Here is a 12,749-nt window from a genome sequence, read left to right as displayed (position 1 = left end):
ATCTCTTCGATTAATAATCCATATTTATAGTCAGTCAACTTACATCAAGAACAGTCAGTGCAGGCAGGAGTCGTAGGTCATCTGTAAGTGACTGAAGTTTATTGTTTGATATTATGAGTTTGGTCAAATCTGTCTGCTCCCACCATCTTTCAGTAGCACCAAATGAAAGATTCTGATTAGCTTCCTCAGGGATATCCACATTTATTCTCCAGACACACTGTGGCACTAGTTCCATCAGCACCACACCAGAAAAAAACAAAACAAAATAAAAACAAACAAAAAAAAACAGATGAAAACAAGAACTAGATACTAAGTGACATACTTTTATAATAGCCATTCCATTTATCTATTGAAAAACATTTTTCTGAAACAAAAAATAAGTCAAATAGCAATAATTGTAACTAGAGTGAAAGTTGATTTTATTTTAAAAGGCTATATACCAATAATACGTCTTCTACATATTAGCTCTCACTCTAACCTTCATTCAACTATATTTACTAGGTTTACATACACTGAAAAGCACATACACTGCACAGCACATTGTGGTAAATATGTAAGACAAAGAATGCATTTTACCATCAGGCTAACAGATTAACAAAGAAGGCATGGAAATCAACATGTATATGTAATAACTTTTATAACAAAAGTATATACTAAGGCTCAGAAAGAACTAGTAATAATAGCTAACACTTACAAATATTTCTAACATAATAATTCATCTAAACCTTGGAACAATTCTGCAAAGTAGGTATTATTATTCCCATCGGATGGATGAGAAAAATAGAGCACAAAGAGAATGTATAATTTGGCCAGGGTTACAAAGCTAGACAAGTACCACAGATGTGATTCAATGCCTAGCAGTGCTATATTGTCTTGCTTTCTATTAACATTTGGGAGAAATATCTGACTTTGGTAGCTACTCTCTATTTTATCTGACATATAATTTTATTTCTTACGGCACCATACAACACTGTGTTATGCTACTGCAGCAAGTGACAACACCTGTATAGAAAACAAGACCGTACAAATTAAGCAGGGATAACTTGAAGCTACAGAAGGAAGAATGCTGTAGTGTTGTAGCAAAACTATTTTAAATACAGTCCTTCACTCCTTGTTAAAAGTAGGACTACATTTAGGGATGATGTAGAACTTCAAGCTGGTATTAATCAAGGCAAAAATTGGTTATACCTTGCTGCCACAGGCTATAATTTCAAAACCATCAGAGATTACGTGAAAAGGTATAATCAAAGTTTCAGATTCAGGACACTTAAGTGCAGTTTTGGATGATTAATCAGATAAAATGGTGTTACAGAAGCAAAGTCAAGCCCCTGAAAGGCATGAAACTTATACTCACTCAAAAAATGAGCTGGCCAGGTGTGGCGGCTCAGAGCTATAATCCCTGCACTTTGGGAGGCTAAGGTGGGAGGATCACTTGAGTCCATGAGTTTGAGACCAGCCTAGGCATCAAAGCAAAACCCTATCTCTTAAAAAAAAAAAATCAGCTGGTGTGATGGCACACAACTGTAGTCCTACTACTTGGGAGCCTAAGGCAGGAGGATTGCCTGAGCCCAGGACTTTGAAGTTCAGTAAGTAACTGTCATCACACCATGGCACTCCAGCCTGGGAAATAGAGTGAGACCCTGTCTCTTAAAAAAAACTTAAAAAAAGAAAAAGAAAAAAACTGAGCTATCTACATTCATATTAAAATAAATTATAAGGTCCCTCTCTTACTCCTTATGTCTGATTAGGTATTCTCTGCTTCTCTACTCTTCAACCACTGAATCTCCTTTAAGTATTAGCAAAATAAAACATGAATCCACCTGTGTTTCTGTTTGTGGATGGAAGTTTACTTTTAAAGCAAAGCAAAATAAAATAACTTTACCATTCTTGACTGATTTGAGAGCGAAAGCACCGCACAACTTATCATCATCATTGTTATTTTGGCATGCAGGTATGGATAATTAGTTAAGTATGAAAGAGAAAAGGAGATCACCCAAGCAATTGGCATGTGAATTTACTGACAAAAAAGCAGCCAACAGAAATGTGGTCACACATATATTTTTCTAAAAATAAATGAGACTCTTGAAAAAAAAAAAAATAACTACTAATGTGCCATATAGTATGAGTAACAAACAGAAAGCTCCAGATTAAAAAAGACAAGATAAAACAATACAAAACACTAAAGAAGTATATAGAAAAAGCTATGTGAGATGCACAATTCTACTCCTAAAGATGAAACGTAGAATATTTGTGCATGCATTTTTTTCTAACATCTATACATAGGTATATTAATGCCGTTATACCTAAAAAGCAATGTAATAACAAATGTCTTTTTCTGGATGGAGAAAGGTGGGGATAATAAGAAATTTATACATAACATAACAAAAATACCTGTTACCCATCAACTATACTGAGTATTAATGTTTTATTATTATTATTCAGATATTTTTATTAACAAACTTGGTCTTTGAGGGAACTATCAAGGGGCAGATACATGTTGATATTGTACTATTATTGAACATATATCCATCAGCTTTTCCATAAACAATTACTTACTACTCATTCTTTTCCCCACTAATCGTTTTTGAGGTATCCCAATTTCTTCCAGAGCTTGCAGCATCAAGATTCATGTCACTGTTGCAACTGTCCCATAAGAACCACTAAAAAGCATATACAGTCTTAATTGTTAAGAAATTCTGTGGAGCTATCCTACAAGTAGTTTACCAATATCTAAAATAGAAACTACCCATGTAAAAACGAATGTCAATAGCATATAAATATGAAAATAATTACTATGGAGTTGGATATTATAAAAAAATTTCAAACATATACATACATTTAAAGAGCAGCATAATGAAATCAGGTAGTGTAATGCCTCCAGCTTTGCTCTTTTTGCTTAGAATTGCCTGGGCTCTTTGGACTCTTTTTTGGTTCCACATGAATTTTAAAATAGTTTTTTTTCTAGTCCTGTGAAGAACGTCATTGGTAGTTTGGTAGGAATAGCACTGAATCTGTAAGTTGCTTTGGGCAGTATGACCATTTTAACGATATTGATTCTTCCTATCCATGAGCATGGGATGTTTTCCCATTTGTTTGTGCCATCTCTGATTTCTTTGAGCAGTGTTTTGTAATTCGCATTGTACAGATCTTTCACCTCCCTGGTTAGCTGTATTCTAGGTATTTTATTCTTTTTGCAGCATCTGTGAATGAGATTGCCTTCCTGATTTGGCTCTCTGCTTAGCTGTTGTTGGTGTATAGGAATGCTAGTGATTTTTGTACTTTGATTTTGTATCCTGAAACTTTGCTGAAAAGGGAACCCTTACACACTGTTTGCAGGAGTGTAAATCAGTTCAACCATTTTAGAAAGCAGGATGGCGATTCCTCAAAGAGGTAAAAACAGAACTACCATTTGACCCAGCAATCTTATTACTAGGTACATACCCAGAAGAATATAAGTTATTCTGCCAAAAGGACACATGCATGCAAATATTCATTGTAGCACTATTCACAATCGTAAAAACATGGAATCAACCTAAATGCCCATCACTGACAGACTGGATAAAGAAAATGTGGTACATATACATCATGGAATACTATCCAGCCATGAAAAAGAACAAGATCATGCCTTTTTCAGGAACGTGGATGGAGCTGGAGGCTATTATCCTTAGCAAACTAACACAGGAGAAGAAAACCAAATACTCTACGTTCTCACTTATAAGTGGGAGCTAAATGATGAGAATTCATGAACACAAAGAAAGGAACAACAGACACTGGGGTCCTCTTGAGGGTGGAAGGTGGGAAGAGGGAGAGGATCAGAAAAAAATAACTAATGGGTATGAGGCTTAGTACCTGGGTGATAAAGTAATCTGTATAACAAACCCCTGTGACACAAGTTTATCTATGTAACAAACCTGCACACGTACCCTTGAACCTAAAATAAACATTTAAAAAAAAAACAGTATAACGGAATAAAACTCCATGTATCCATTGTCCAGTTCTAACAATTATCAGCACATGTCTCCTGTTGCTTCATCTATAACTCCATCCCACAATGATCTAAGCTACAATCTTAGGAATCTAGAAAAAAGAATTAATTAAATCCAAAGAAAGCAGAAGCAAGGAAATAAAAAGTGGCAATCAATGAGATAGAAACAAACAGAGAAAAAGCAATAAAAAATACTTATATAAAAAGACTAATAAATTGATAAACTCTTAGCTAGACAGATGAAGGAAAAAAAAAGAAGAAACAAATTATCAAAATCAGGAATCAAAGTGAGAATGTCATAGATCCTACAGATGTTAAAAAGATAAGGGTATATTATGAACAACTTTATGCCAACAAATCCAATAACTTGGACGAAATGGATAAAGCCCTAGAATAGAGAAAAAAAAAAAAGCACAACCACAATAGAAAAGTAGCCTTGCATCTATTAAAGAAATTGAATTAGCTACTTAAAATTCCCCACAAAGAAAATTCCAGGCAGGCATTTTCACTGGTGAATTCTACCAGACATTTAGAGCAAAAATAATACTAATTCTACACAAGCTCTTTCAAAACATAGAGAAAAGAACAGTTCCCAATTCATCTTATAAGGTCAGTCTTACTCTGATGCCAAAAGCAGATAAATACATTAAAAGAGAAAATAAAACAAAAACTACAGGCCAACGTATCTAATGATTATAGACCCAAATTCCTAAACAAATTTTGCAACTCTATATAAAAAGGGCAATATATCATGATCAAGTGTGAGTTATTTTAGGACTGCAAGGCTGGTTTACCAGTTGAAAATTAATCAATACAATCTACCATATTAACAGAAAAATTTTAAATACTATGTGATTGTTGAGATACAAAAAAAGCATCTGACAAAATTCAACAATAAAAACTCAGAAAACTGGAAATCAAAGGGAACTCCTTCAGTCTTATAAAAGGCATCTGTGAAAAATCTAAAACTAACATCATACTTAATGGTGGAAGACACAGTGCTTTCTCTCTAAAAGAGTATACAAGGCAAGGATGCTCATTCTCACTACTTTAATATTTTACTAGAGGTCTTGACCAATGTAGTAAGATGAAAAGAAAAAAAAAGAAATAAAAGAAACAAAAGGCATTCAGATTGGACAAGAAGTAAAACTGTCCTGATTAACAGACAACATGATCATCTATATACAAAGTGCTAAAGAATCTACAAAAAAATTATATGCAATCAATGAGTTTAGAACGGTCACAAAATTCAAGCTCAATATGGAAAAATCAACCACGTTTCTATGTATTAGCAATCAAATAAAAAGTTTTTTATATGTTAAAAGATTTACAATACAAGACAAAACCATGAAAGAGTATTAAATTTACAAAATATGTACAAGATCTGTATGTGAAAATACAAAACATTGCTATGAAAACTTAAAGAAGGTCTAGATAAGTAAAGAAATGTAACATACGACAGCTTGGAAGACTCCATATTATAAAGATGTCGCTTTTCCCCAAAGTGACTTACAGATTCAGCACAATCCTAATAAAAATCCCAGAAAGCTTTTCTGTAGAAATTAACAAGCCAATTCTAAAATGTGTATTGAAATGCAAAAGAACTAAATTAGGTCAAACAATTTTGAAATAAAAGAACAAAACAGGAGGCTTTACAGTATTTGATTCCAAGTCTGACCATAAAGCTACATTTGTCAAGATAGTGTAGTATTAGCATAAGGATTAGCATAAGCATAAGGATAGTGTAGTATTAGCATATAGGTCAATGGAAAAAGAGTTCAGAAAACATTCCACACAATAAAATACTGAAAACTGATTTTCAATAAAGGTGCCAATAGAATTTACCAAAAATGAATCATGTTTTCAACAAATGGCACTGGAATAACTATACAATAAACTATAAAAATGAACCTCAACCTTTACCTTGTGACACACTCAAAAATTAACTCCAAATGGACCACAGACTTATATGTAAATGATGAAACTACAAAAATTCTAAAAGAAACAGAGGAAAAAATTTTCACAGCCTTCAGATAGGCAAAAAATGTCTTGGGACAGAAAAAGCTCATCATAAAAGAAAAAGAATTGATAAATTAGATTCCATAAAAATTTATAACTTACATGTTTCTAAAGCTACCATTAAGAAAATAAGCTACACTGGGAGAAAATATTAGACAGATACTCATATAGATATCTGAGAGGGAGTTGTATCTCAAATATATACAAAGTCTTGTTACCCAAGAATAAAACCCTATTTAAAAAAAAAAAAGAAAAAAATTGGAACAAACACTTAACAGAAGATACACAAATGGCTAAGAGGTGGTAGAAAAGATGCTAAACATCATTAGTTTTAAAGGACATACAAATTAAAACCACAAAAAAATATGCCAACACAGCCACAAGAATGGTTAATATTTAAAAGATGACAACACAAAGTGCTGGTAATGATGTGGAGCAACTGAATCTCCCATATGTTGCTAGTGGGAAAGAGTTTGATGAATTCTTATGTTAAATAAACACTTTCTGGGATTTTTTGAGACAGGGTCTCACTTTCTCACCCAAGTTGGAGTGCAGTGGCACGATCCTGGCTCACTGCAACCTCCGCCTCCCGGGTTCAAGCAATTCTCTGCCTCAGCCCCCCGAGCAGCAGCTGGACTTTCAGGCATGTGCCACCACACCCAGCTAATTTTTGTATTTTTAGCAGAGGCGGGGTTTCGCCATGTTGGCCACACTGGTCTCAGGTGATCCACCCACTTTGACCTCCCAAATTGCTGGGATTACAGGTGTGAGCCACCATGCCAGGACCTATACTTACTACTAACTACTACGCAACACAGCAATTCCATTGTCAGGTATGGATTCAACAGAAATGGTATGTCTACACAAAGACTTATACATGAGGCACAGAGATCCACCACCTTATCTCACCACTGCCCAAGACACAGTCATGCCTTCTGTTTATAAGACCTATGAAATGTTTCTAAGAAAAAAAAAAAAAAAGACTACACAAGAAAGCTTATAGCAATTTTATTCATAACAGCCAAAAACTGGAAACCACTCAAATGTCCATCAACAGGTTAATGGATAAATAAATTGAATTGTATACACAAATGGACTATTATGCAGCAATTTTTATTATTATTATTATACTTTAAGTTCTAGGGTACATGTGCACAACGTGCAGGTTTGTTACATATGTATACTTGTGCCATGTTGGTGTGCTGCACCCATCAACTCGTCAGCACCCATCAACTCGTCATTCACATTTATGCAGCAATTTAAAAAACTGCTGGGCGTGGTGGCTCATGCCCATAATTGCAGCACTTTGGGAGACCATAGCAGGAGGATCATTTGAGCCCAGAAGTTTGACACCAACCTGGGAAAAAGAGCAAGACTTTGTCTCTATTAAAAACAAAAAAATTAGCCAGGCATGGTGGCATGCACCATGAGTCCCAGATACTTGGGAGACTGAAGCAGAAGGATCACTTGAGACCAGAATTTTGAAGCTGCAGTGAGCTACGACTGTGCCACTTGCACTCTAGCCTGGGCAACAGAAGGAGACCCTATCTCAAGAAAGAATAAAAAAAGAACAACTGATATAAACAACACGGATGAACCTCAAAAATATGATTCTAAACAAAAGAAGCCTTAAGCGAAAAAGAAAAAATAGCAAATGTAATATTTCATTTACATGCAATTTTAAAAGAAGTAAAATTAATCTACATTGACAAAAAGCAGAACCGTAGTTATGTGGAGCCAACAGCAGGACTGACAGCAAAGGGGCACAAGTAAACTTTTCAAGATGTTGAAAATGTTCTATATCTTGATTGTAGTACTGGTTACATGATGGTATATATTTGTCAAAACTAATTGAACTGTACACTTAAAATGGATGCAACATACTCTTTGTAAATGATACTTCAATAACGTTAACCTCAAAAAAGAATAATTTTAAAATATAGGTGATATAACACATCAAGGCAATTCTATGGGAAAAATATACATATATAATATATATCACAGGGTAGATACAATATCTTTAAACAGCACGGCTCAACAGAACTTTCTACAATGACGTAAATGCCCTACATTGGCACTATTCAATAGGATAGCTACTACTAGCCACATAGCCATTGCAATGTAGTTAAAGTAACTGATGAACTTGATTTTTAATCTTATTTAATTTTGATTATTTAAAATTTAAAAAGCCAACATGAGTACAGGCTTCCACAATGGACAACATGGACCTTAAAAATAGTGCGGGGAAAAAAAGATTTGTTTTTTTTGTTTTTTTTTTTTGAGAGCCTGTCACCCAGGCTGGAGTGCAGTGGTGTGATCATAGCTCACTGCAGCCTCGAACTCATGGCTTCAGGATATCCTCCTGCCTTCATCTTCCAAGTAGCTGGAACTATGAGGACTACAGGCATGTGCCACCACATCCAGCTTATTTTTAAATTTTTTGTAGAGACTGGGTCTCATTATGTTGCCCGGTTTGGTCTCGAACTCCTGGTCTCAAGTGATCCTCCCACCTTCGCCTCCCAAAGTGCTGGGATTATAATCATGAGCCAATCACACCTAGCCCCCCAACCCCCGGCCTTTTTTTTTTTTTTTTTTTTTAGCAAACTGTCTTACTCTTTTTTTCCACTGGTAACAGCTAACTATAGAAATGAGGACTCACAAATGGGTTGATCACAGAGAACTACCTAGTTTGGGGAGAATATTTATGATACGGGTGGATAAAGAGACAGAGAAGAAATAAAAAACATGTTTAAAATGGCGTTTGCACAGAAGGATGAAAGAATGTAACTGGGCACAGTGGCTCATGCCTATAATCCCAGCACTTTGGGAAGCCAAGGCAGGTGGATCACCTGAGGTCAGGAGTTCGAGACCAACCTGACCAACATGGTGAAACCCCATCTCTACTAAAAATACAAAAAAAAAAAAAAAAAGAAAGAAAATTAGCTGGGTGTAGTGGCAGGTGCCTGTAACCCCAGCTACTTGGGAGGCTGAGGCAGGAGAATCTCTTGAACTCGGGAGGTAGGGGTTGCAGTGAACCAAGATCACACCATTGCACTCTAGCCTGGGCAACAGAGTGAGACTCATCTCAAAAAAAAAAAAAAAAAAAATGTAGCCAGTAAACTATAGGAGCAACAAACCATGAAATTTAAAAATCTTTTTTGACTTTTTTGGACAACTTCGTAGATATCACGATCACCCACAGTAATGACAGTAATTATTTCCTTAAGGCAGAAAATCATGTCCAATTCCCATTAAGGTCCATATCCTAGCCTATGTCAATTCCTATCTTCCAAAAAACAGTAAACATGTTAAACTATGATACACGGTATGGTATCTCAGACAGACCACTGATCTAAGAGTCAGGGACCTAAGGCTGTGGTTTAAACCCTGCAACTAATTATACTGATCAGCAACCTAATATGGCATTCTCTCGTCCCCAGTTGCCTTGTTGATTAAATGAGAGGTCCCCATTGACACTTAAATGCTAGGACCTAACAACAGTAGTATAACTAGGTTTAGGATAGTATTCTGAAGATAACAGCTTATCCTACAAATGTTATTAACTGAACTGTCTACCCAATTATGAGCACTTTAAAAGAATAAACCAAGAAATCAAATCACTATGTACAAAATCAGGGAAAGCTCATCAATAAATATTCCAGTTTTCTCCACAGTAGTTTATTCATGGCCACCAATGGACTCATACGTTAAAGAACCCTATATAGGCAAAGCACAATACTGCACTATCACTTTCAGATAATCTTTAAATTTTAATGAGAAAAAATACACACAAATACACACCCCAAAGATAAAGAGTTATATGAAAAGCATCAACTTAGTTGCAGCTTGAGTTTGACTAAATATCTTTTGTGATTTAGACCATCTGAGCCATTATTAAGTTAGAAAGCATAATGGGAACTGTTCTATCCTGAAGTCCATCAAGGACACTGTAAGAAAAATGAAACAATGTTTAACATATGAAAAGGAAAGTATTTTTACCAATCTCTGTAAGAGAAAAACATACCCAAATTTATTACTTTGAGAGTACCTTCACCTTTATGATGAAGATAAGCCTTAATAAAACTGTAATTCCATTTTTCCCAGTCTGTTTTTTCCTATGACAGTATCTATGACAGAGGACATTCACTTGTTATCTAACTCCTCCTTTTCCTCTCCTACTCAAGAAAACATATTAAAATGCAGATGAGTGAGTTGACATTAATACAGGAATAATTTAAATTTGCACTAATTTATAAAAAAAGCTGACATTGGTAATAATAACTTGACATATATATCTCAAGAAGTTGAGACGTTAAGTTCAGAACAATTATTTTAATGAATCAACAAACAGGAATACGACTTTCAATTAACTATCTAGTTCCTTGTCTTGTAATCCAAACACAAAGCCTTCCTTAGATTTTAATAGACTAAAGATTAAATGTTCACCTTAAGATTCTGGCACATATATAAACACATGGGTATGTGTGTATGTATACTTGTGTGTATGTGTACATATACATATATACATATATATGGGCTTTCCTCTTGCTTTAATTTCTAACAATTATTTAAGAATTAGCTTGTTTTAACAATCGCCTCACCTGGAAGCACAGTTTTTTCTGGAATTATTTGTTATTAAAATATTCTAGATACTTTGGTTAATTTTCATTAGCTATTTAGAAATATCACAGTAAGTTCCATTAAACCACTACTAGTCAAAATACAGAATCAAGCTAAATAGTAAAGCAGAACATGGATTATACAGATTTAAGATGGCTATTTAAAACCTTGAAAATATATAGTTCGTGTTAAACTTTTTTTTTGTTAGTTCTTTGTTTTTGGAGACAGGATCTCACTCTGTCACCCAGACTGGAATGCAGTGGCCAGATCACAGCTCACTGCAGCCTCGACCTCCCCGATGCAGGTGATCCTCTTGCCTCAGCTTTCCAAGTAGTTGGGACTACAGGGGTGTGCCACCATGCCCGGCTAATTTTTTTATTTTTAGTAGAGACGAGGTTTTGCCTTGTTGCCCAGACTGGTCTTGAACTCCCAGGTTCAAGTGATCCACCTGCTCTGGCCTCCCAAAGTGTTGGTATTAAAGGTGTGAGCCACAGTACACCTAACCCTGTGTCACACTTTTTATTCTGTTCCAACAAACTATATGTATTGAATAAGGCAAATTCTCATTACCCTAGAACAGTAGGTTATCTTGATGATTAGGTGCCCTAGACCTAATTACTTAATTACACAAATAAAAGGTAACCAAACTGCTCTCTTCAAGATAAGGCAGGATAGCCTTACACCCATATTTTCCTTTCAAATAATTAGTTTCCAAGCTAATTTAACTGGCTTGTTTAATGAATTATCCTCTTACCAATTTGCCTTTCAGATCAACAGTGCAGTTTCCATTAGAATTTACAGTATTCTTTTGTTTCAAACTCTGGCACCTTTTACTTTTCCTCAGTTTTAGATAATCATCCAATAACATTCTTGCACTACTGTTCTGCCATGGTCCTGCAGCTGGAAAGCAACAATCAGCACCTCCTTTACAACTCCATCTTCATTTTATCTAGTCCAATGAAAAAGAGCTGCAACACTGAACCAAACTGACAATATATTCTCATGTTGCTGCTCATAAAAAGAGCTGTCACTTACATGTACAATATTTTCCTTTGAAGATGGTCATTAACAATTATTTCTATTTGAGAATATCTTTCTAAGTAAGTTATAGAACAGAATTATTACTTAAAATTGCCAACAAAATTTGATTGCTTAAATATTAATACATATTAATTATAGTAGTCATAAGATGGATTATACAGCTACTAAAAATAAGATTTTTCAAGTGACAATGAAAATGTACAAATAGAAGTCAGAAAAACAGGAGTCAGTACAATTCTAAATTTGTTAAAAATAAAAAATAGGGCCAGGCACAACAGTTCATGCCTGTAATCCCAGCATTTTGTCAGGCTGAGGTGGACAGGTCACTTGAGCTCAGGAGTTCAAGACCAGCCTGGGCAACATAGCAAGATCTCATCTCTACAAAGAATATAAAAATTGGCCCGGCATGGTGACACATCCTTGTAGTCTCAGATACTCGGGAGGCCGAGGTGGAAAATCACTTTTGAGCTCAGGAGGTCAAGGCTGCAGTGAGCCATGATCTCACCACTGCATTCCACCCTGGGCAACAGAGTGAGATCCTGTCTCAATCAATAAACTAAATTAAATAAAAAATAAAAAATAGTCAAATTGTACATAGTCACACACACACACACACACAGTATTAGAAGAAAAATCTCTACAACATTTAACAGTGATTAACCCTGGCTGGCTTCTTCACTTTTCATGCTTTTCTCTATAGATTCTAATCTTTCCACAGCAGACCTGCTTTTATAAACAAGAAAATAATAAATATTATTTATTTATGGTAAATGATATTTTTCAAAAAAGAACAAGAGCCTACAAAAAGAAAGTACAATTTATCCTTGCACAATATGTGATTGAATTGCATAGGTTCACTTACATATGGATTTTCTGCTGCCTCTGCCACCCGTGAGAAAGCAAGACCATCCCCTGCTTTTCCTCCTCCTCCTCAGCCTGCTCAATGTGAAGATGATGAGAATGAAGACTTTTATGATGATCCACTCCACTTGATGAATAGTAAATATATTTTCTCTTCCTTATGATTTGCTTAATAACATTTTCTTTTCTCTAGCTTACTATTCTAAGAATATAGTATATAAAA

The 12,749-nt window shown here is 35.1% G+C and overlaps 1 protein-coding gene across 3 annotated transcripts in view; it reads right to left on the bottom strand.

Annotated features, from left to right (window-relative positions):
* LRRC40 (leucine rich repeat containing 40) overlaps window positions 1–12,749 on the bottom strand; it is a 63,661-nt gene that overhangs the window by 45,348 nt on the left and 5,564 nt on the right. For all 3 annotated transcript variants that reach the window (XM_045368904.2, XM_005543053.4, XM_045368916.2), the window contains exon 2: window positions 44–225. In XM_045368904.2, coding sequence (XP_045224839.2) covers window positions 44–225 — 182 coding nt within the window. The remainder of the gene's footprint in view (window positions 1–43; window positions 226–12,749) is intronic.

The sequence above is a fragment of the Macaca fascicularis genome, chromosome 1 (genome assembly GCF_037993035.2).
Source record: "Macaca fascicularis isolate 582-1 chromosome 1, T2T-MFA8v1.1".
Lineage (NCBI taxonomy): Eukaryota > Metazoa > Chordata > Mammalia > Primates > Cercopithecidae > Macaca > Macaca fascicularis.
Note: the sequence above shows the minus strand (reverse complement) of the source record. Positions and strands in the feature narration are given on the sequence as shown.